This window comes from Pipistrellus kuhlii, unplaced genomic scaffold, assembly GCF_014108245.1.
Source record: "Pipistrellus kuhlii isolate mPipKuh1 unplaced genomic scaffold, mPipKuh1.p scaffold_m20_p_1, whole genome shotgun sequence".
Taxonomy (NCBI): domain Eukaryota; kingdom Metazoa; phylum Chordata; class Mammalia; order Chiroptera; family Vespertilionidae; genus Pipistrellus; species Pipistrellus kuhlii.
Window position 1 is genome coordinate 20,499,210 of NW_023425404.1, and position 23,945 is coordinate 20,523,154.

At 36.3% G+C, this 23,945-nt stretch overlaps 1 protein-coding gene across 1 annotated transcript in view; it reads left to right on the plus strand.

Annotated features, from left to right (window-relative positions):
* The window catches only part of KCNH5 (potassium voltage-gated channel subfamily H member 5), a 252,358-nt gene that overhangs the window by 56,013 nt on the left and 172,400 nt on the right, over positions 1 to 23,945 (plus strand). Inside the window, exon 7 of the mRNA XM_036434639.2 lies at positions 14,921 to 15,347. Within this exon, the coding sequence (XP_036290532.1) occupies positions 14,921 to 15,347 (427 nt within the window). The remainder of the gene's footprint in view (positions 1 to 14,920; positions 15,348 to 23,945) is intronic.

Genomic DNA, 23,945 nt, shown 5'->3' on the forward strand with positions numbered 1-23,945 from the left:
TTCAAGACTGTCTCAATTGTTGTGCTCGCTGAAGGTAATTTGATTTGCCAGGAATTCATGAACTGGATATGTGATTAAAAAAAGAAAAGAAAAAAAGAACAAAAGAAAAAAAGAACTGGGAGGCAGGGAAGGCAGCGTCCGTTAAAGAAAAGCATTCTGTTTGAGAAGAAGTAATGCAGGTTTCCTCGAAACCATAACAGGGTAAAAGACGTTGTCACTATGCATCCAGGCCACAGAAACAAGCTGCCTCGCAGCGTGCGTTGAAGACAGCTCTGGGAAGTCGGGAAAGCGTGATTTCTGGGAGAGGAGGGGGGGCCGGATTAGAGAACATCAGAAAAAGATGGGAAGCTGCAGGTAATACACTGTTTGGTAGTGTAATTGAACTTAGGAAACATACCATGGGGAATTCAGAGGACAATGAGTGGTAGCTGTAAGTGGTAAACATGACAAACTAGGTCAGTACAAGTGGCAGCTGGGAAAAACATAACTCCTGTATTGTTTCAGGAGGCAAAAATAAATGGGTCAGTGACTGCAGAGTGGAAATCTATTTCTAATTTTCAGAAAAGTTTATGGGAAGTAATTTTCTTTTTAAAATGAATTTACCTTATTACAGATGTGCCCACCCTTCTCATCCCCCTTTGCCCATCTACACTCAGCCCTTGCTTTCTCTTCCCTCTGACTAATCACACTATTGTCTGTGATCTATGGGTATGCATATATATTTAGTGTGTCTCCCCCCATATGTATACACACTGTAACAGCTGATATAGCTAAGTTTTGAAAATTAAATGTATGTTTAATAAACATTGCCTTTATAATTATTCAAAGTCTGTTGTATACATTTTGGGGGAACACCTTATATGCCCTCTGGCTAATCCCTCCCTTTCTTTCATTCAGTCCCTCCTCCTACCTCCTCTCTAACAGCTGTTGGTCTATTCCATATGTCCCTGCCTCTGTTTCTATTATGTTTTAAGGTTTTTTGTTCATTACATTCCACATATAAGTGAGATTATGTGGTATTAGTGTTTCTCTGACTGGTTTATTAATAATTTTAAAAGTTTTAAATGAATTATTCTGGTCAAGTGTCTACCTGCATCAGTTCATTTTAGCATATATGTTTACATTGTAATTCTTATTTCTTATCTAATAATCAAAATAAGAATTGGAACTCAAAGAAGCTAATTATTCTCATAGATTTTAATGACTTTTGTCAGCCTTAAATCTCTTTTTGTCCCTTTTATTGAATCTTAGACCCTCTTCCAAAATAGTGTATTAGAAATTGCCATTCAATACAATGTGATTGCTATTTTTTCCATTAAAGCCTATTTAGGGGTGTTGAACTCAATCAGAGAAGGGGCCAAAATCTAAAATCCAGCCTAAATCGCGGGCCGAATGGTTTACTGAACAGTCATAAACTGTCATTGTGATGGAAACGCAGCGGAGTGCAGTGATGACAGTGCGGTGCGGTCCACATTGCAAGGCCTGGCGGGACGGATTTGGCCCGCGGGCCTTGTGTTTGACACATGTGCTATAGATAAATAAAAATAATGTTGGAGTAGTATAGGTAGGAATTATGTAAATTTTTTTAGTGTTTCTAGTTTTAATCTTTTAAAAATATATTTTGTTGATTTTTTACAGAGAGGAAGGGAGAGGGATAGAGAGTTAGAAACATCAATGAGAGAAAAACATGGATCAGCTGCCTCCTGCATACCTCCTACTGGGGACGTGCCTACAACCAAGGTATATGCCTTTGACTGGAATCGAACCTGGGACCCTTCAGTCCACAGGCTGATGCTCTATCCACTGAACTAAATCAATTATAGCTCTAGTTTTAATCTTATTAAATCCTTAGAAACATTGCCCAGTCCACCTTGGAATTGATTGATTTTTCTTATCAGTGTGTTTGCCTAGTTGGTAAGAAACTTCATATTTAAGGGCAATTTTAGGTTCACAGCAAAATTAAGTGCAAAGTATAGAAACTTCCCATACAGAGATTGCCCCCATACATGCATAACCTCCCTCATTATCAACATCCTCCACCACATTGGTACATTTATTATTAGAGTGGAGTAATAAATGAACCTACATTGACTCATCATTATCATCCAAAGTACATAGTTTACATTGGTGTTGTACATGCTTTGGGTGTTGACAAGTGTGTAATGATATGTATCCAGCATTATAGTAATGTAAGAGTACTTTCATTTCCCTAAAAATCATCTGTGTTCTACCTATTGATGCTTTGTCCCTTGAACCCCTAGAATCACCTGATTCTTTTAATGTCTCCATAGTTCTTCCTTTTCCAGAATGTCATATAGTTGGAATCAAACAGTATGTAACCTTTTCAGATTGGCTTCTTCACTTAGTAATATGCATTCAAGGTTCTTCCATGTCTTTTCATGGTTATGAACTCATTAAAAGGAAAAAATACTGAATAATATTTCATTGTCTGATGTACCATAATTTGTTCAGTTCGTTCATCCAATTACTAACTGAAGGATATCTTAATTGCCTTCAAGTTTTAGTAGCTATGAATAAGTTGCTATAGACATCTGTGTGCAGATTTTTGCGTGGGCATAAGTTATCGATTCATTTGGGTAAATATAAGGAAGCACATTTGCTGGATCATATGGTAAGAATATGTTCAGAAACTGCCAAAGTATCTTTCAAAATGGGAGAGCCATTTTGTATTCCCTAAGTAATGAATGAGAGTTCCTACTGGTCCACATCCTCACCAGCATTTGATGTTGCCAGTGTCTAGATTTTGGCCATTGTAATAGATGTGTAGTGATATTGCACAGCTGTTTTAATTTGTAATTCCCTAAAGATATATAAAGTTGGACATATTTTCATATGTTTATTTGCCATGAATATCATATGTGTCTGTTTAGATCTTTTGCTCATTTTGTAAGTATGTTGTTAATTTTCCTAATGTCAAGTTTTAGCTCTTTTTAAAAAAATATATTTTTATTGATTTTTTACAGAGAGAAGAGAGAGGAATAGAGTTAGAAACATCGATGAGAGAGAATCATCAATCAGCTGCCTCTTGCATACCTCCTACTGTGGATGTGCCGCAACCAAGGTACCTGCCCTTGACCGGAATCGAACACGGGACCTTTCAGTCCACAGGCCGATGTTCTATCCATTGAGCCAAACTGGTTTCGGCAAGTTTTAGCTCTTAGTATATTTTGTATAATAGCCCTTCATCAGATATATCTTTTGCAAATATTTTCTCCCAGTCTTGGCTTGTCTTCTCTTTTCTTTTTTAAATATATTTTTATTGCTTTTGGAGAGGAAATGAGAGGGAGAAATAGAAATATCAGTTATGAGAGAGAATCATTGATTGGCTGCCTCCTGCACACCCCACACTGGGGATCGAGCCCGCAGCCTCTGCATGTGCTCTGACTAGGAATTGAACTGTGACCTTCTGGTTCATAGGTTGACACTCAACCCTGCTGGACAGGCTCATTTTCTTGGCAGTGTCTTTCACAAAACAGGGCTTTAAATTTTCCTGAAGGCCAGTTTATTAATTTTTTTTCTTTTATGAATTGTGCCTTTGGTGTTGAATCTGAAATATAATTGTCATACCCAAGATCACCTAGATTTTCTCCAATGTTATCTTCTAAATGTTTTTATATATTTTTTGTTTTACATTTAGGCTTATGATACATACGAAGTTAATTTTAAAAAAAATATATTTTATTGATTTTTTACAGAGAGGAAGAAAGAGGGACAGAGAGTTAGAAACATCGATGAGAGAGAGAGAGAGACATGGATCAGCTGCCTCCTGCACACCCCCTACCGGGGATGTGCTCGCAACCAAGGTACATGCCCTTGACCTGAATTGAACCCAAGATCTTTCAGTCCACAGACCGACGCTCTGTCCACTGAGCCAAACTGGTTCTGGTCATATGGAGTTAATTTTCATGAAGGGTATAAAGTCTATGACTGTATTCATCTTTTTTTTTTTTTTTTGCATTTGGATGTCTATTCCAACACCTTTTGGTGTAAGACTTTCTTTGCTCCATTTACTTCTTTGTCAAAAATTAGTTGACTATATTTATATGGGTTTATATATTTCTGGGCTCTCTATTCTGTTCCACTGATTGACTTGTCTATTCTTTCACTGATACCTTACTATCTTGATCACTATAGCTTTAGAACAAATGCTGAAGTCAGGTAGTGTCTGTCTTCTGACTTTCCTCTCCTTCAGTATTGTATTGGCTACTCTTCACAATTTTTGCCTCTCCATATAAACTCTAGAATTATTTTATCACTAAATACAAAATAACTTGCTGAAATTTTGATTTGGATTATGTTGTAGCTATAGATCAAGTTGAGAAGAACTGACATTTTGCTAGAGTATTTCTATGAACATAAGACATCACTCTATTTAGTTCTTTGATTTTTCTCATTAGAGTTTTGTAGTTTTCCTCATATACATCTTGTACATAGTTAGATTTTTATCTAAGTGTCTCCTTCTCATAGACAATAGGGCATTATCCTTTGGCTCCTATGCTAACCTCTCTTTTCATGAGTTCCTTTACATAATATTCTTATTCTCTAATATATATATATATATATATATATATATATATATATATATATATATATATATATATCCCTGTGTGTTTAGGGATTGTCTTAGGGTTTATTTAGGTCCTCATGCTGGGATCTCCCATTGAAAGTGTAAAGCATTGTGGACAAATGAATACAAAGACAAAAAAAAGGCACAACCACTAAACTTAAATGTACTTACTTTCTAGTTTGAGAGAAAAATTTGCTCACAAACTATTCAAGGTTGTGAATAAAAGAGATTGTAAGTAAAAGAGGAGTAAGTATGAGGGAGCAGATGGGGAAAGGATTGGAGAATGGGAAAGGATTGAAGAATGGATTGGAGAAAGGTTTCATTCAAATTGGAACACGGTGACAATGGTCTGAGCTGTTAAGTTCTATTCCAGGTGGGAATGGATGGTATAGAATGTTATCAAGGATGGGTAATAAATATACATTTTTCTTATATTTGAAAATTTTGGTTATATGTTAGGAATATATTCTTTTGCATGAATTTTCCACAGAGACAAAGCAGTCTGACTAACTGAAGGAATTAGCTCTGGGAGGGTAGTTAGGTAGTAACAAGTAATGAATACAGCGATAAGATTCCTTTATTTATTTATTTTATATATATATATATATGAACAGAGATTTTTAGCTGTACTGATCTTCATGCATGATGAATGCTTCCTATTGTTAAGCATTAGGTAATGATTTTGATGTAAAGGCAAAGGAGGTGGAAATATATTGCAATCTGTATATTATAAGTATTATTTATTTATTTTTCCCTTAACTAGTTATTGGTACTTGCATAGAAATTGCTCTTCATTGTTTTGAACATAGTCATTATTCTGATGCTTGAGAATATATCATTTCCTCACTCTTCTTTGAGGGAATTTCTAAACTTCCATTCCTACTCCATGTGGTGTTTTTATGACTTTATTTTATTCTATGATTTCATTGATGCTTTCACATAACAAATACTAACTGACAAGAAACACGATTATCTTTATATTGGAATTCTTCATCTTGAAGAAATCTGTTTTTTAAGCATTGTGGATAAAGGGTTAACAAAACCATTTCTCTGTCTGCATTAGGATTTTACCTTTGATCCTCTGTATTCTTTTCCCCCCAGGAAACTGATGAAGGAAATATGTTACTATGCTTCTAGGCAATATTAGACATATCGATACTTTAAAAATACCCCATGGTCAGTAAATTGCATATGGGCTGGAAAGCACTTTTAATGAGCTATAAATAACATGATGAAGACATCATAGTGTAAGAATTCCTGAATAATCCAAGTAGGAACATATCCCTTTTGACTCTGAAAGCTCTGCCTGTGTTATTATGATTGTTATTGGATTAGGTGGAGCATAAGGTATCAAAACCTAGATTCACAGACATTACCAAAACAACCTGTTGATAAGACAAAGCTGAGCCAAGTTCATTGTTGGCCATTACAAGGAAGAACACTATCTTGCAAATATATGGCAGATTCTCAGAATAGAAAAAGATAGACTTTATTGGGAACTGGAAGTTTGATTTATGATGGGTCTTTTAAAGGGAAGGGCTGGAGAATGGGTTTTATTAGGACTGGGTAAGGATTAAGACTTATGAAATAATAGTCCAGGATTGGTGAAAACAGCAAGGCAAAGATTTTGAGGCATCGGATTCAAAGAGTCTTTAGGTGTCAACTGCCTGTTGATGCTTTCTACTTAAGAGTTAGTTAATCAGTAATTGGGAAGCTTCTATAATGAGAAATCAAATCATTTTCTGGGCATGGTCATGGAGTCCTGGAAAAGCAAAGCCCCACTATGGACAACAGAGGCCTAGCACAAAGCCGTGTTAACCTGGTAAGTTATGGTTTCAGGTCTGAGTGTACAAGCTGAGTATGAAGTTAGACAATTTTAGTTTTAAGGCCTTTATGTCTAGATGGTTTCATTATCTTCCATTTGAGTCTCATTTTTACACTTCTGAGTTGTCCCCTGGAGGCAAGAGCACAAGCAGCATAGTTCTGTGGACTTCTGCACAGACAGGTAAGAGGTCAAAGCTGTGGAAGAAGATGCCTGATACAGCCCCTCTGATAAACAATGATTTCTTCCCTGTACCCTCTGAGTCTACTGAGAACAAGTAGGGTCTATAACAGACTTGTGAGTCTGAATGTTCACTTGGTCAGCATTGCAGACACAAATATGGACTTTATAACTAAATGCTTGGTGTGCATTTTTCAAGAAGATGTTAGTTTTCACAGTGATTTGTTTGTGTTTAGGTCATTGTGTAAGTAAAAATCAGCATTTTCAGTTACATTCCCATAGGATGAGTTATAAGTCGTCATACTCAAAAATTGTTGTCTGAGCATTTGCAGATATCACAGTTGCTTTGGCCACAGTGAATGAAGAGGCCTAGATGACAGGAGCTTTTGTGATAATAATTTTATCATAATTACATGTAGACTAGCAGAAATTTTTACCCAAATAGAATCCAGCTGGAATTTTAAAACCAGTTGTATTTCTTGTGTTCAGTATTGACATCTAACAATTACGTTTGATAATAGCATATATATTCAAAGACAGTGTCACCTATGTTAGTAAAGAAAGTAATCATAATTAGGAAATACAATTTCCATGTACTAAAATCTGTTAGTGAATAAGATAAAGTCATATCACGAGGACTGTTCATTTCTGCCCTTCGTGTATGTTAAACATACATTAAAACTTTAAAACATATATACATAGTTTCAGATAGTAATATGCTTACAAATAATAATAAGGCATTAGAGAAAAGATAATGACTCTGGTGATCAGCATTGAGTGATGTAGGAAAGCTTGTAGTGAGGGCTAACTACAGCTGTTAGATTAGGAATTTAATTTAGTTGCAAAGAAAAGAGACTCAAGTGACCTCAAATGGTGGGAGATTTAATATAAGGATAGATTTTTTTGAGTGCTGGAGAAGAAACAATGGGACTTAGGAACTAGTATATGGTCCTGGACCATGGCAGCTCTGGGAACCTCGGCACAGCTAAGTTGTAATATCAGGGAAGTGAGCCCGGAAATGAGACTAAGCCTAAGGGCTGGGAAAAGAGGGACAAATCCTACAAAAATAGAGCTGCTCTTTGACCACTTTCCTCACATGTCTCACACACTTGCTTTGCCAGTTTTAAAAGCTGTATCCTTAACAATCTCGTCATCATGTATTATCATAAAAATGGTTGGAAAAGAGTCACTTTTAGAAAATAATTTTGGAAGACATGACCATTCACTCTGTTCCGTGAGATGTCCCAAAAATGTATACACACACTTTGAATAATTACAAAGGCAGTGTTCATTAAAATATATCAATATTTCATTTTCAAAATTGAGTTGTCAGCTGTGAAAGTGTGTGTGTCTGTGTGTGTGTGTGTGTGTGTGGGTGTATTTATGGATGTCCTGTATTTTTGCAGTTTGTAGGTCTTCACTTGAGTGTCCCTCTATTAATGTGATTCACTTAATCCTGTCAATATACTTATCTATTCTATGTTTAATAAGTGCATTCTCTCTCTCTCTCTCTCTCTCTCTCTCTCTCTCTTTCTCTCGTCTCGTGGCTCCCATTCCTGATTCTTTGTAACTTTCATTACATCATGGCCAAGCCAGCCTTTCTCTAATTTAACCCTCACTGCCTTCTGCATCATTTTCTCAGCATTACTTGGAATGTTACTCATACTATAAAACAAGGGTCTTAACCTATTCAAGGATGGAGATAGTTAGGGGAAGTGTCTGAGGAGGTAACATTTAAGTCCAGACCTGTAAGATCAATAGGAATTAGATGCATACACAAAAAATGAGTGGTTTAGGGAGAGTGTTTTAGATATTGTGTTTGGAGACCCCCAGGTGAGAGAATATAAAATTTTTGAAGAAAGGAAAGAAGTTTTCTTTGACTGGAATACAGAGAACAAAGACAGAGAAGCATAAGATTAAACGGTATAGGCAGGCAGGTTGTGGTAAGGAGTTTGGATAATTATAAAAGCAGCAACAAGTTATTGAAGGTTTTAGAGCATCCATCAACATAGTTTGCTTGTATTTTATCATAATATTTAGGTGATATACTTTTTCTTAGGATGCAAGTTTTGATCATGCTTTATATTTGCTGTAGACCCAGTGGATATCAAAGAGAAAATCTTTTCCACAAGAAGAATGCATTATGGATATGGTTGAACATCAGTGTCTGTTTATCTATCTATCTATCTATCTATCTATCTATCTATCTATCTATCCATCCATCCATCCATCCATCCATCCATCCATCTATCATCTAACATTAGTATCTATCTATCTATCTATCTATCTATCTATCTATCTATCTATCTATCTATGGATGCCACCAGGTTTTGATAAGAATATAGACTAGCTAACATAAATTATTTAAGTTGAAGTCCTCTACTGAAGCATGTTAACTAATGCATGGAATAAAGAGGATTATTTATTTCCTCATGGATCTTTTGGTAGCATGAGTTGGATAAGTGAATTCTCAATAGGAAGAAGGCAATAGAATTTGTTATCTGGGTTAGAAGTTCAGGTAACAAATGTAGTTTACAATTTTCTTTTAGTCTTTAAATTGTGCTGTATAAGAGGAAATAGAAATGGACTATGTAATCATCCATGTATAAAACATATTTAGGACAACTATAAAGATATTTTGTAATAATAAATAAAAACACAATGGATATGAAATGGAGTTTATCATTGTTTGATAGTTTTTATTTAGTTGCCTGATATGGTACTACCTGTGAATATGAAGTAACTAACATTAATTGTTAATTATAACATTAGTGCTAGAGGAGTAAGAAGTTACTATGAGAGATTAATGTATTCATTTTTTCAATAAATATTTGGTGCCTACTACATGCCAAAGAGTGCTAGAGAGCGTTCAAAAGAATGTTCAAAGGAATTAGCATGATATGAGTACACAGTCATGAACAGACAAATGTCAAGAAGGGAATGTATGTGGTCCTTTGAAATTATATAATGAAATGACATGACCTAGACTGGAGAGGAAAGTTCCTCTGAGAAAGCAGTGACTGAGCTGAGATCTGACATATGAATAGAACAAACTAGGCTAAGGACAGAGGCATAAGACAGTTGTAAAACACTCCACTTAGAAATAATAGCAAGTGCATGGACTTCATGGTTAAGGGGCATAGCATATTTGAAGAACAGAAAGTTGAATGGAGAGTGAGCTTAAGAGTGTTGAAAGATGAGGTTAGAGTGGTGAGCAGGGACCAGACCATACAAATCAATGTAAACAAAAACAGATTCTAAACAATGGAAAGCTAGGGGATGGTTTATATGTTTTTTTTTGTTCACAATGCTAGATCCCCAATATTTAGAATAAACTCAGTAGACATTTGGTGAGTGGATGAATGAAATCATGTATGGCAACTTTTGTTGTTTGTATTTAAAAAAAATATATTTTATTGATTTTTTTACAGAGAGGAAGGGAGAGAGAGAGCTAGAAACGTCAATGAGAAAGAAACATCGACCAGCTGCCTCTTGCACACCCCCTACCGGGGATGTGCCCTCAACCAACGTACATGCCCTTGCCGGAATCGAACCTGGGACCTTTCTCAACCAACGTACATGCCCTTGCCCAGAATCGAACCTGGGACCTTTCAGTCTGCAGACCGACACTCTACCACTGAGCCAAACCGGCTTAGGCTGTTGTTTGTATTTAAAGAATGAGTTAGAGAAAAATAAATAAGTCCTTCTCGGGCAATTCTTTTATATTTCTGAATGTACCACCACATTTCAAAAGTTTACCTAAGTAGGTAGATTATTGTCTATTCTTATATTAAACCTCCATCTTTCTATTAAATCTTTCATTACTTGAGGTCACTTGAATATTTTTTTCTTTGCAATTAAAAAAAAAATCCTAACAGCTGCATTTGGCTCAATACATGCTTTTCTACATCCCTCAATTCTAATCATCCCAGTCATTATCTATTCCCTATTGCCTTGTATTATTTTTATTTGTAGAGCATATTCCTATCTAAAATTATGTATATACTTTTTAAAGTTTTAATGTATGTTTAGAATACATGAAGAGTAGAAATGATGAGTCCTGGTGCAGGTGCTAAAGTGCTTTGTTAAGTTATACATTAGGCTCTAGTTACAGTGAGTTCCAGCCAGTGCTCAGACAGTGTGGTGAGGAGCAAGACTGTCTGTAGTTGAATCTTGGCTCCTCCTTTTACTAGCAGCATGAACTCAGTCAAATTACTTACCCTATCTGGGCTATGTTTTAATGATACCTTTCACGTAGTGTTGTTTTGAAGATTACATTTTTAAAATACACATAAAGCTCTTACAACAGTACCTGGCACATAGTAAGCATTCAGTTTTATCACCATGCCTGTCTTCCAAGTAGCTGTAAATGAACTTGTTTTCTGATTGGTTTACCGTGTGGAAGGGAGTATTTGGTACAGGATCGTTGCAATCTTTATTGCATCCTTCTATCCCTGTAGGTCAAACTGTAATTCTACCCCATTCTCATTCCTCCCCCTGCTCCATTTTCTTCCACATTGCCTGATAGTGTATATTTTTCAGTTTGCTTTTTTCTGACAGTCCCTTTCTAACTATGTTTTATGTATCTCCTATAGCTGTGGTCGGGTTGGCAGAGAAATTAAAGAGACTTTCTTGTTCATACTTGATGCCATGCCTTTATATATGCAACTCAAAGCTACATTGTCTGCTTTGTTGTCCATATTTTCATGTTAAATTACATTTAGTTTATTACCTACTAAAACCCCCAAATTCACCTCATCTGCATTTGCTTGTGTTGCATTTCCCCCACTTCATGTATAACATGTGGCTTAACATATCATTTGCTGTGATTTGTAATGGACACTAGATACCTTCTTCAAGGGGTTTAGAATTTCCTGGGATTCTAAGCATACAAACGGAGACTTGTAATAAAGTGTTATTGTGACAGTTGTTCTAATAAAGATGTGCAAAGGTGAATGGTAACACAAAGGAAGGACACCTAACTCTCATAGTTAGAGAGAAGGTGAGGGTATGATGATTCATATGATGGTGGTAGGGTGGTTGGGAAGAAGTCAGAGTAAGGCACATGGAGGAGAGAATGTTTGTCATAGGCTATACATAAGACCCTAGCCACCAAGAGTATGGGAGGAACAAACTTTTTCAGAAGAGGGTACGGCTTGTAATGTAAAATGAATCAGAATGGACAATTTAGGAGCTACACTTTGCTGAGGGTGATAGATCATAGACAGCCCATGGAGGAGTTGGTGGTGGAGATGCTGATTAGGCAAACAGGTACCAGGTCCTAAATGGCTTTCCATGTCATAGTGGAAAGTGAATCCTTAATCTTAAAGCATTAAATATTTTAGATTATGGAAGGACATAATTAGATTGATGTGGTTTTAAAGAACACCAGGCTGCTCACCTGTATAGTGTGATCTGTGAATTAAAGGAAGTGAGACTAGAGGTATAATGACCACTGGAGAGGCTATTCCTTGTCACACAAGTAAGAAAAAACATGAAGTCCTGACTAAGGCATGGCCTTAGAAATGGGAAAAAAAGGAAGTTTTTGAGAGATTTAAAAGATAGATATGGCTTGGCTGGTGTGGCTCAGTGGTTGAGCAGTGACCCATGAACCAAGAGGTCCTTGGTTAGGGTATATGCCCCAGGTGCAGGCTCGATCCTCAGTAGGGGGCATGCAGGAGCTGCTGATCGATGTCTCTATCAGAGATTCTTCTATCTATCTACCCATCTCCCTTCCTCTCTCTCTAAAATAAATAAAAACATTTTAAAAAAAGATAGATATGTATTGAGCACTTGGGCATTTTGGATTTGATAATCACCTTGACCATTTGGACTTGATAATCACCTGTATGTGGCAGGGAACAGAGGAGCTGAGGCTCAGCCCCAGGTTTGAGGGACTGAGCAGATAATGATATTATTAAGAAGAAATGGAAAATTGATTCGAGAGAGGAGAAGGCTTCCCTTTGGGACCTATCACCTTTGAGCATCTATGGGACATATAAATGGAATGCAACTGTAGGCAATTGGCTTCTGTATCAGGAACACATTAGATAATTTTGTGCTAAAAAGTGAACCTGTCAATCTTACATCTATAGAAGTCAGTTGAAACATTGATATGCATTGAATCAACCAAGAAAGGGCTGAGGGTAAATAATAAAGTGATCCTAACATAATAGTATAATAGTATGGTGAAGAGTAGCCCTAGAAAATTATTTTGAAAGAAATGTCAGTTGGGGAGTTGGCTAAGACCCAGGAGAAAGTGGTGGCATAGGAACTATGTCAGAGAGTTTACAGAATATTTTGTAATATTAAGTGGTGTTGGACATGGCAATAGAAAATGTGCTTTTCTATTAAGTGGAATCCAGAGCAGGTGCCCCTCTAGGTAGACTGCCTCCTTTTGAAAAAAGCTGCCTAGGAGAGTTTCCTTCGATCTTTGAGGCCTAGTCCTTGTAGGCTCTGATATTTCACATTCCTGTTGAGAGTTGTGACTGTTTTAGTTTGAATAGGGATAAAAAAATTCTTTCTTTTTAGAGAAAAGAACCTAGGTAGAAATGACTTTGCTCTGTAAAAGTAAAAATGACTTTACTTTTCATAGTATTTAAACAGAGTTACTATGTTTTCTTTTAAGAATTTTAGTTAGCTAGAAAACAGCAACACTTTTTATTTTTCCACTTAACCCTCAGTTTCCCATGCATTTTGGCTATGGGTTTTATTAGAGCAGAAGCAAAGCATGTTTATCTCATTGTCCCCAGGGCCCAACCCAGATTCTTGGCTTATAGAAATTATTAACAAATACTTATTTTTGCCTTCCTTGTTTATGGTTACATAATTCCAATTTTTAGGGTTTCCAAGGTTCTTTTGAATCTTTTACCTATCAAAATCTCATGTCATTGAATTATGCCAATTCATCTTCTGTGTTTTATTAATGCTACTCTTTTGATCTGCTTAAAGTTTAATATCTTTTCTCTCTCCTCAAATGTTCAAGTGAAATGAGAACTTATCTTAAGGCTTTATTTATACCACAACATTGGAGGGTGGAAGTTGAAATAGAGCCAGGCTTCAGGACATTTGGGATTGAAAACAAAAACTACCAGGATATTTCTGCTGCTCTTTCACTTCCACAAGGGCTTCTAATTCTTCTTCTCTTCATTTTCTTTCTCTTTCTTTCAAGTCTTAATTTTGAAAATTTTCAATTAAATAGAGTATAGTATAGCCAAATTCATTTTTAACCTTTTAATGTTAACTGTCAAGAACTTTATGATGCCATAACTTAGAGTCTGATTAATGTAACATCTGTTCCATAACCAATTCCTCCATGTTGGTCAGAAATAAGCTGAGAGTAAGTTTTGGCAGATTCCTTGCATCCCTTCTGGGAGACAGAATTAGCACTAATGATGTCATGAGACTTGGAGGTGGTGGTCAGATGAGAGGCTTCCAGGATCACTGCTCTATCTTCCATCCTCTGATCAGGAATGCATTTATCCTATCTTCCCAGGTGACTTATTATATGCTTCCCAAAAAAACCCTCCAAAAAACAAAAACTATTACCAACAACAACAACAACAAAAACAATCCCCAAACACACCAAAATCCCAAACTATGGGACTTATTGAATGAAGAAAGCCTATGCTATATTTCAATTTAAGTAATGTTATATTTGGAATTTTAAGCTTCTCAACAAAATATGATTTTGCTGCTGTTCCCTTTTGCTAATCTTTTCTATGACTATTGCTAGGGGATGATAAAATTTGGTAGGTTATGTGACTATTCAAGGTTAACTTCACTTTCTCAGAGCTCTGCAAATTTAGTGCTTATTATGACTGGTGGGAAGTAGTGGAACCAACAAGGACATTTGCCTGCTCTCCTCATTTGCAGAGAGGTATTTCCCATGTGCAGGATTCTTTTTTCAGAAATTTTACTATTCATAGGTATTATAAAGTGAGAAATAAAAAGAAATCTTCTAGAGGAAAAGTTTTATAAGAGAAGAAAGAAAATGTCTGAGCTCATCACCCTATTTCTAGACTCTGTGTATATTGCATTTGAACATTATTCTCCTTTCCTTCCCCTGTGCTATTTAAATTGTACTTATAAAAATAAGTTGGGTCTTTCTTATCTAATGAAATGGTTTGCTTAATAATTGACAAATACCTTGTTTTTGAGTAGGAAGGAATCAGCATTTGAAAACTTTGTAATTTCAGATTTTTTGTTGACATAAAGTCAGAGCTACAGTATGATTATGTTCTTAGTATATAAGTAATTGATGATCAAGTTCATGAAGGTGAGCCATTGTACTGCTTTATTTTCTGAAAGTGTGTGTCATTTCTTTTCAGGGAATCAGCAGTCTGTTCAGTTCTTTGAAAGTGGTGCGTCTCTTGCGACTGGGCCGTGTTGCTAGAAAATTGGACCATTACCTGGAGTATGGAGCAGCCGTCCTCGTGCTCCTGGTGTGTGTGTTTGGACTTGTTGCCCACTGGCTGGCCTGCATATGGTACAGCATTGGGGACTACGAGGTCATTGATGAAGCCACGAACACCATCCAAATAGACAGTTGGCTCTACCAGCTGGCCTTGAGCATTGGGACTCCATATCGATACAATAGCAGTGCAGGGATATGGGAAGGAGGACCCAGCAAGGACTCACTGTACGTGTCCTCTCTCTACTTTACCATGACAAGCCTTACAACCATAGGATTTGGAAACATAGCTCCTACCACAGATGTGGAGAAGATGTTTTCGGTGGCCATGATGATGGTTGGCTGTAAGTATCTTGCTCTCTTTAAAACATTTTCCTTCTTTACAAACAATGGTTGGTGACAGTTTTCCAGGTTCTAAGTTCTGTCAGGATTAAAATGAAGCTGCTTTGTTTTCAGAAATGTGTTTAATCTGTATTATTTGCACTGGTTTACTTTTTATTCATCTTTAGAAAATAAATGCAAAATAATATATCTTACTTTTTAGCATATATTGAGCATTGAGACGCCATATCCAACACTCTAGGTTGGATATATGCCTATTTAAGAGAATGTAAGGATTAGTAAATATAAACCTATTCAGCAATGACAAGAGTAGCTAGGATGTAGCACGAGTACATGAGTACTAAAAGAGTCTTCTTGGGAGTAGAATGTTCTCTAAAGGAGCCAAAGACCATGTATTCTACACTCAGAGAGACCAGATGATGACCGAAGACCAGATCATTAAGGAAATACATACCCAAGAAGCTGTTGTAAAAGAAAATCTTAGGGAGTAGTCACCATTATTCACATCTTCCAATGGACTTAGGTGATTTGTCCAAATCTATTTCTGATACCTAAAGTATCCTTAAGATCATTGTACTGGAGTTTTGATTAGTGTTATTGGCAGCATTTAAGCCTTTGGATCCTGGTAATTGTTTTTTGGTCTAAGGCACCCTTTTTAAGGTTTCACATTGCAGAGTTTTACATTTTGACTCTGATTCCAGGAATGTCAGCTGGCCCAGGAAGGCTCAATATCTTGGGTTTAAGCAAAGTAGTTTTCAGAGTTCTGAACATCTGAGAGCTATTGGAGCACCTAGGCTAATAGCTGTTTAGCTTCTGTCCCTCTGCCTCCTTTGTATAGGTATAGAAACACGAACTTATGGGTTCTATTTGCTTGTTAAAGGTAACAGAGGGAGAGTGAGAATTCCAAGTGTTGTTTGCTCCAGAGGCTTTTAGGAGAAAAAAAAATGTTCTTACATACAAAGAAATCCTAATGATTAATTAAACTGTTGCCTACATACCAAAAATGGTAAGATGTATTGGCAAAAAGGTGCTTTATAAATTCAGAAGACAACATTTTGTCAAATGTAGAATTTATTGTTATACTACTTTTAATATTTAATTAATTTTGCCTTACACATGAGCATAATTTGATTAAAAAATTTATTTCAAGTAATTATATATTCACTGAAAGTTGCAAAGACAGTACAGAAAGGGATTTTGTGTTCTCTGCCTGGTTTCTTCTAGTAGTTCCACCTTATCAATCTCTAGTACAAGACACATACTGACATTGGTGCAATGTGTGTATCTTTCTGTGGTGATCTATCATGTGGGTAAATTCCTGTCACTACCATGGAAATCAAGATACAGAATAGTTCTATCACCACAAATATGTCCCTCATGTAACTGATCTATAGTCACACCCATCCCTATCCCTTGGTAACTATTGATGTGTTTTTAATCTGTATACTTTTTTTTAATTGGGAATGTTATATACATAGAATCATACAAAATGTGACCCTTTAAAATTGGTTTTTCCCACTTAGCATAATCTCCTGGAGATCCATCTAAGTTGTTGAGTATATCAATAGTTTGTTCCGTGGTATTTCTGAGTAGCATTTCATGGTTTGGGTATAGTGCTGTTTAATGGACATTTTGGTTATTTCCAGTTTGGGGCTATTACACATAAAGCTGCTATGAGCATTCATGTACAACTTTCTGTTTAGACATAAGTTCTCAGTTCTCTGGGATAAATACCTAGAAATGTGATTACTGGGACATATGGTAAGTGTATATTTAGTGTTTCTTTTAAGAATTTGGCAAACTATTTTGCAGAGTGGATATACTAGCATGGTTACATTTTTCCACAAAAGAATAATAGGAAAATGAAATCTATGGAGAGTTGAAGGGTACCATTATCATTTTGTTTCTAAGGCCCACAAACCTGGAAATTATCCTAGATATCTGTTTTTATTTTGTGTTTCATCTAATCATAACAAGCTTTGCTGGCTTTACCTTCAGAATACATTTGAATCTTTACATTTCCAAACCTGCCACCCAAGACCAAGTCACCACCATCACTGGCCTGCAGGTTTGCAGTAATCTCATGTGCTTCTTCTGTTTCTACTGTTGTCCCACATCCCTACCCACAGTGGCCCTTTAAGTAAATGAGATCACACGATTCCTTTGCTCAAATCCCTCCTGTGCTTTTGCATGCACATAAAGTAAAATTCTGATTTTCTATCACTGCTATCAAAGCCTTAATGGCCTGACCCCTTGCCTGCATCACCCACTTCACTGTCTCCCATTCCCATCCTTGTTTATTCCTCTCCCTCCAGGCAAGCCATCTTGATATCTCTACACAAGCAAGCTGAGTCCTGTCTCAGGGTCTTTGTATTTGTTTCACCCACTGCTTATAACACCCCTGCCATGTATTATGTCTTGCATCCATGCAGATCTATACTCAGATTTCCTCTACAGAAATTCCTCCCAATGCTGCCCTACTGGAAAAACCACCCTAATGCCAACCACCTTTGTTCTCTGCTCTTTTACCTTTTCCTTCTTCCTTGTATGGACCAAGTCCTGAAACCACATTGACTCTGTTTTTCTTTTCCATCAGTATGGAAGCTCCATGAGAGCAGTTGTTTATACCCAACTTAAAAACAGTTTTTAATATCATGCTCAATCTGTATTTGTTGTATAAATGGATGAAATTGAAGGCGTCCCTGATGGTCATAGTGAGGTTCTCCTGTCCTTAAGTCCACTTCAGTTAGGTCTCTGATGAAGATACATGCCAGAAAAATGCAGTTTTTGAATTTTGGCCCCGATTCCTTTGTGGAAGTCTTGGTGACCTCATCTGTATTGTTTGCCTCTGGAGTGCAGTGGTCTCTTTAGCTGGATTTTGCCTCACCCTAAGTCTCTCAATAGGCCTAGTCAGTAGGAGCTGTTACCTAAGAAGCACCAACAATTCCTTCATCACTTTTTATTGTTTACCTCCAGAATCTGCCTACATTGGAAATTTTCACATAGATTCAGTCAAGTTTTCAAAATTTCATTTGATTCAGAATTGGTCCCATTCCTTTTCAACTTCATGTGTGGCCAATTATATTACTATATGTACATTTTCTTATTCTCTTTTCCTTCAGTTCCTATCTTGATTTTATGATGGAGACCTGGTCTTAAAGTTGCGTCTTTTTCTGAGTTTTCCCTATATCCTTTCAACATCTGAGTTGTTTTCTGTTTAGAAACGAATTTCTGACATCTTTTGCCTGTTGATTTAGATTTTATTTTTATGTCTCTGAATAAATTTCAATCTCTATAGCCAGAGTGTTCCTAGGAGATGCCTTTTAATTTTCTTCTTTGACCCGGGTCGTTAGTAATTTTATGGCATGCTTCCTTTGCAACAACCTAAGAAGATAATAGAAAACTGTCAAGACCCATGAAGTGTTATAGTAACTTCCCACAATTCCAAAATTTATTAGATACACATGCACAGAACATCAACCAAATTGGCAGTTGTAGTTGTTTGAAATCTTAGTCTAATTTTCCTCCCTACAATAACACCAAGGAAAACAGACAAAACAAACCACCCGTGTTTCCAGAACCACCCAGAATCAGTATGTGTTATCAGCCATAGATGTAGCCAGGGGTTTAATGGTAGTAGTGTGGTGTGTGTGTGTGTGTGTGTGTGTGTGTGTGTGTGTGTGTGTGAGAGAGAGAGAGAGAGAGAGAGAGAGAGAGAGAGAGAGAGAGAGAGAGAGAGAGAGAAGGAGGGGGGAGAGATTGAGAGAGAGGGAAAGTGAAGAAGGAGAAAGAAAACAGAAAGGCTGATGCTGACGCTTTTGGTTGTGCTAGGATTCTAGTCAATCCATGCAGGCTGTTTGAGAAGCATCACTTGCAACCTTATAACAGAGAAAAATGTTTTATCAGAAGATTGTTGGAGCTAAAAATTACTTTTATTCTGCTGAAGAAAATAATCACTACTTATAAATGATAGCCTCTTTTTCAGAAAAGTCACCTGAAAGTTTCATGCCTTCCAGCAATATTTAGAAATTTCGATGGCAGCACTTTCAGTACCTAGGTCCTGTCTGACAAATCTTCAAGTAAAATTTATGACCATGGCCTCCCTTCAATTCTGGTGTCCTGGTGTTTCCTTTCGATCCCTTCTGTGTCAGCAAGATCGCAGCACATTTCCCTTCCCTGCTACCCAGGACTTTTTTTTAGACTAAATCCTTTGTTCCTACATTTGCCCAAGGTGGAGAATCCTCTTGCTCAGATTCCAGAACTGGAAGGTTGTTTGGATCTTTTTAAAATATGTCTACCACCATGGATTTTCTAACTCAAATTTATCTTTTTTAGTTTTAGTGTGCACTGTGCTTTGATTGTACTGCACAGCTCTGATTGTCATTCCTGGATAGTCACCTCCCACATTTATCTGAATTTCCCCATTCATGAATGAACCTGACTACTCTGCTGATGGTCATGAAATTCACTACCAAAGGGCTTTCCTGAAAGAGGATATTTTTGTGGTTTATTCTTCAGCACTTGTAGAAAATAGCATTTTTTTTTTTAAGATCAAGATGTAGGTAATCTCTTTCCTAATTTTCTCAGTAAATACTTAATGATGCCTTTCTGAAATGTTTTTAAATCAATTACATTTATATAATCTCATTATTAGGCCCCTAATAATTTTCTTTTTTCTAAAAATTAGCACACTGGCTGATTTTACTTCTGTTCAGAAAGCACCTTACTGTTCAGATGATGAATTTGCTGTCTGTGAAAGAAAGGAATGGGAGTGTGGAACTTTTTGATATGATTATCTTTGTGTCTTAATGTATTTGATGAATTTTCTTCTAAAGATTTATCAAGAAAATAATGCTTATTTAGTTCCTTCTTCATTACTAAATAATTACATAATTGTATTTTAGTTTAATTCAACCATTAGAAAAACTATATTTTTGCATTATTTATTGCAGTTTAATAAAAAAAAGAAGTTATGAATAACTTTTGGCCATAATAATTTGTGTTCAACCATAAATTTCTCTCTCTAAATATACATCTATTTCCTCCTTCTATATATAATTTATTTGCTTTATTTTTATACACTACTAAATAAAGTAATAAACATGTAAACAGCATATTTCGAAAGTCTAGGTTAGACTTTGAGTATTTATAGGGTGGGGGAAATGTAGGTTTACATGTTGTTTGTTTGGAAAGTACTACAATAAGTAAGAAGTAATAATACAAGAACCAACTCTGTTTCATGTATTCACAACTGTAAACCCACTTCTGCCCCACTCTGTGTTTTACTTAAAAGCATGTTGACTTTTTCACTTGTTGCCTGCTTATTTGTTAACTTTAGACAGCCTGACTCACATGGTACTTGATAATTAGAACCTGTCCTGCAAGGATGCTATTCAAACGAAGTCTTTAATAGTAAAATGATGCAAAACCAGAAGCTACAAATACAAAAATTGCCGAGGTTAAATTGTTGGTACGCAGGACACCCAGTCTTAATATTGCTAATCTGCAGTTTTAAAATTGGATGTAATTGATGATAGCTTAGGCAGTGGGAGAACTTTCTTTAAATGACTGGTACAGTGTATAATGCAGAAGCAAATGTTTAGTACATTTAGAAGTATAGCAGGGCCATCTGCCAGCGGGATATGTATGAAGGGAAATTTGAATATCCATGTAGGTGGTTAAGTGCTGCTGGGGAGCATTTAGTTCCACGCTGGTCACTCAGCATCATGCAGAGGAGATTCATGCCACACATCATATTCTCCAGCTGGTGAGCTTATTTAGTATCCTCTGTAGAGCTCTGATGAAAGCCAAGTTGAGATGATGGGCATTTTCCTTACCCCTCTCCATAGGAAGAGGAAATAAAGAGAAGCTGGTGAGACCCAGAGAGTGGGAGAACCTATATATATAAAAGGCTAGGTGACTGATATGTCCATCTGACCCACTGACCAGCTGGTATATATGATGTGCACTGGCAATTTAAAAATAAATGTTGACTGGCACATGTGCAATACATATAAAGCTTTCTCTGGCGCCAGTTGCACATGACCGACCAGCCAGTACATATGACATGCACTGGCAATTGATCAAAACCTCTCGATAGCAGTTTTAATTTAGGAATGGATATTACTGAAATCCCTCATGAAATGATTTGTAACAGATCTATTATTGAAGCTACCTTTGGAAATAGTATATCTATAGATAATATTAAAAATATACTTGAACGTGCAATTCTTTGTCCTAAAAAATAAGCACATTCGTAAATGGAAGAAATTTTGGATATACTTGATGGAAATTTTCACACCTGTTTGAGTGATGATTCTATCGATTCAATGGTTGATGCTGAAATGGAAAATTTTCCCATCGAATTTCTTTTTCTTTTTCTTTTTATATTTTATTGATTTTTAACAGAGAGAAAGAGAGAGAGATAGAGAGCTAGAAACGTTCATGAGAGAGAAACATTGACCAGCTGCCTCTTGCACACCCCCTACCGGGGATGTGCCCGCAACCAAGGTACATGCCCTTGACCGGAATCGAACCTGGGACCTTTCAGTCCGCAGACCGACGCTCTACCACTGAGCCAAACCGGCTTTGGCCGAATTTCTTAAAAGTATCACTCCTTCGGCAATGCCATGTGATAAATTAAAATTGAATCATTATGCTACTGAAAAATTTTAATAGTAAATGGGGTCTTTGTAATGGTACTAGATTTATTACAAAAAGATTGTGACCTAACATAACTGAAGCTGAAGTATTAACAGGATCTGCAGAAGGAGAAGTTGTTCTGATTCCAAGAATTGATTTCTCTCCATCAGACACTGGCCTCCCATTTAAATTAATTCAAAGACAGTTTTCTGTGATGCCAGCATTTGCATTGACGATTAATAAATTACAAGGACGTATTCTAGAAAGACTAGGAATATTCCTACCTGAACCTGATTTCAAACATGGTCAGTTATATGTTGCTTTCGAAGAGCATATGATGTTAAAGTTATAAATACTTCATCACAAGGGAAATTAGTCAAGCACTCTGAAAGTGTTTTTCCTCTTAATGTGGTGTACAGGGAGATATTAGAATTAGTTTTAATCAATTTATCAGTCATTTTTTATCAATGTTGTTTTTATATTATATCTTTGTTGTTTTTATATCATGTTGTTATCTTTTATTTATTAATCAATTTATATATTATTTTCATATACATTTTACTAATTTTCTTTCATCTCTGACACTTCTATTATAGAAAAAGGGTAAATAGCTATATTAAAATATTTTGTATTTTAATTTTATAATACTGGTATATCATATATACTATTTAGACATGTACTTTTTTTGCAGTAACATAATTACTGCATGAATCTTTCTTCTAATTAGTTTCCCTTCAATGTGCATGAATTCATGCACCAGGCCGCTAGTATAAAATAAGTGAAGGACAAAGGCCTGTGTGACATTGGAGAGTCTTTGAATCTCTCTAGGTTTTATTTTTTTCAATTGTGAAATATAGAAGTTGAAATAAATGACTTTTAAAGTAATTTTCAGTGTTAACAGTCTACATATCAAAGATTTTGTGCATGTGTGTGAGAGAGGTTACTGTAGAAAAGAAGTATATGTCACTTAAAGGTTTTAGGGCTTTTCACATGGATTGCATACCTTGTTTTTGAAGAGTAAGGTGTCTTGTATGGAATATGTTCAGTCAAGAGTTAAGAAGGAAGACTATTAGGGGATATAATAGAGAGAAAATACGGTTTTGAAAAGACAAGTGTTGTTGTTTTTTTTCATATAGAAATTAGGAAGCATTTGCCTCTAGGGCAGAGAAATGGGGCCGGGGAGAAGTGGGTACACCATGCCAGTGGGGACTGTGAAAGCTGTTTGGCCCAGATGGATATCCAGGCTGGTTTAAAAGTGAGTTGTTACCCTTTTCCAATTCTAAAATAATTCCTCTGCAGATTTTAAGATGAGACTGCAGGTGACTCAGATACAATATTAAGTTACATGTTAACTTTTCCTTGCCCTTGCTATTGGGGTGTAGGTAGGAAATGGAGTGTGAACATTCTGGTTTTCATTTCTAGTTTTAGTTTTAGCCAGATGGAGAGTGCTTTAAACTTTATGTTTATTTTGGAAACTGGGTCAATTCTTTGTGCCTACTTTACCCCTGCTTGTAAAAAAAAATTTTTCCCTTTCTCCCCCTTGCTTTTTAAGGAGCTGAGTATCCTGTGAGGAAATTTTTTTGTGGAGCCCAAAGTTCAGGGCTATTTATACCTTTTTCATGGTTTAGTAGTTTCAGGTACATAGTCCAATAGTTAAAATTAGACCAAGTGATGCTCATTTTTAGCTCCTGTTTCTTATTCAAAGCAGTACTTGTATCTTTTTCAGGAATATTCGTTTGTACTCATGTTTCTTTTTATGCCTGGTCAATTTTTTACAAAGGCATCTTAGATTCTGTTAAGGTTGAATTTTCCCAAAAAAACAACAAGAAATTTTCTCAGTGACCTATTAAGTAGCCTGCCCTCTTTGCTTGGTCTCTGGAACTACCTGTGTCTCTGTATCACTCAAAACTATTTAATTCATTCAGCATTGTCCCAAGTATTCAGATAGGTATTGGTAT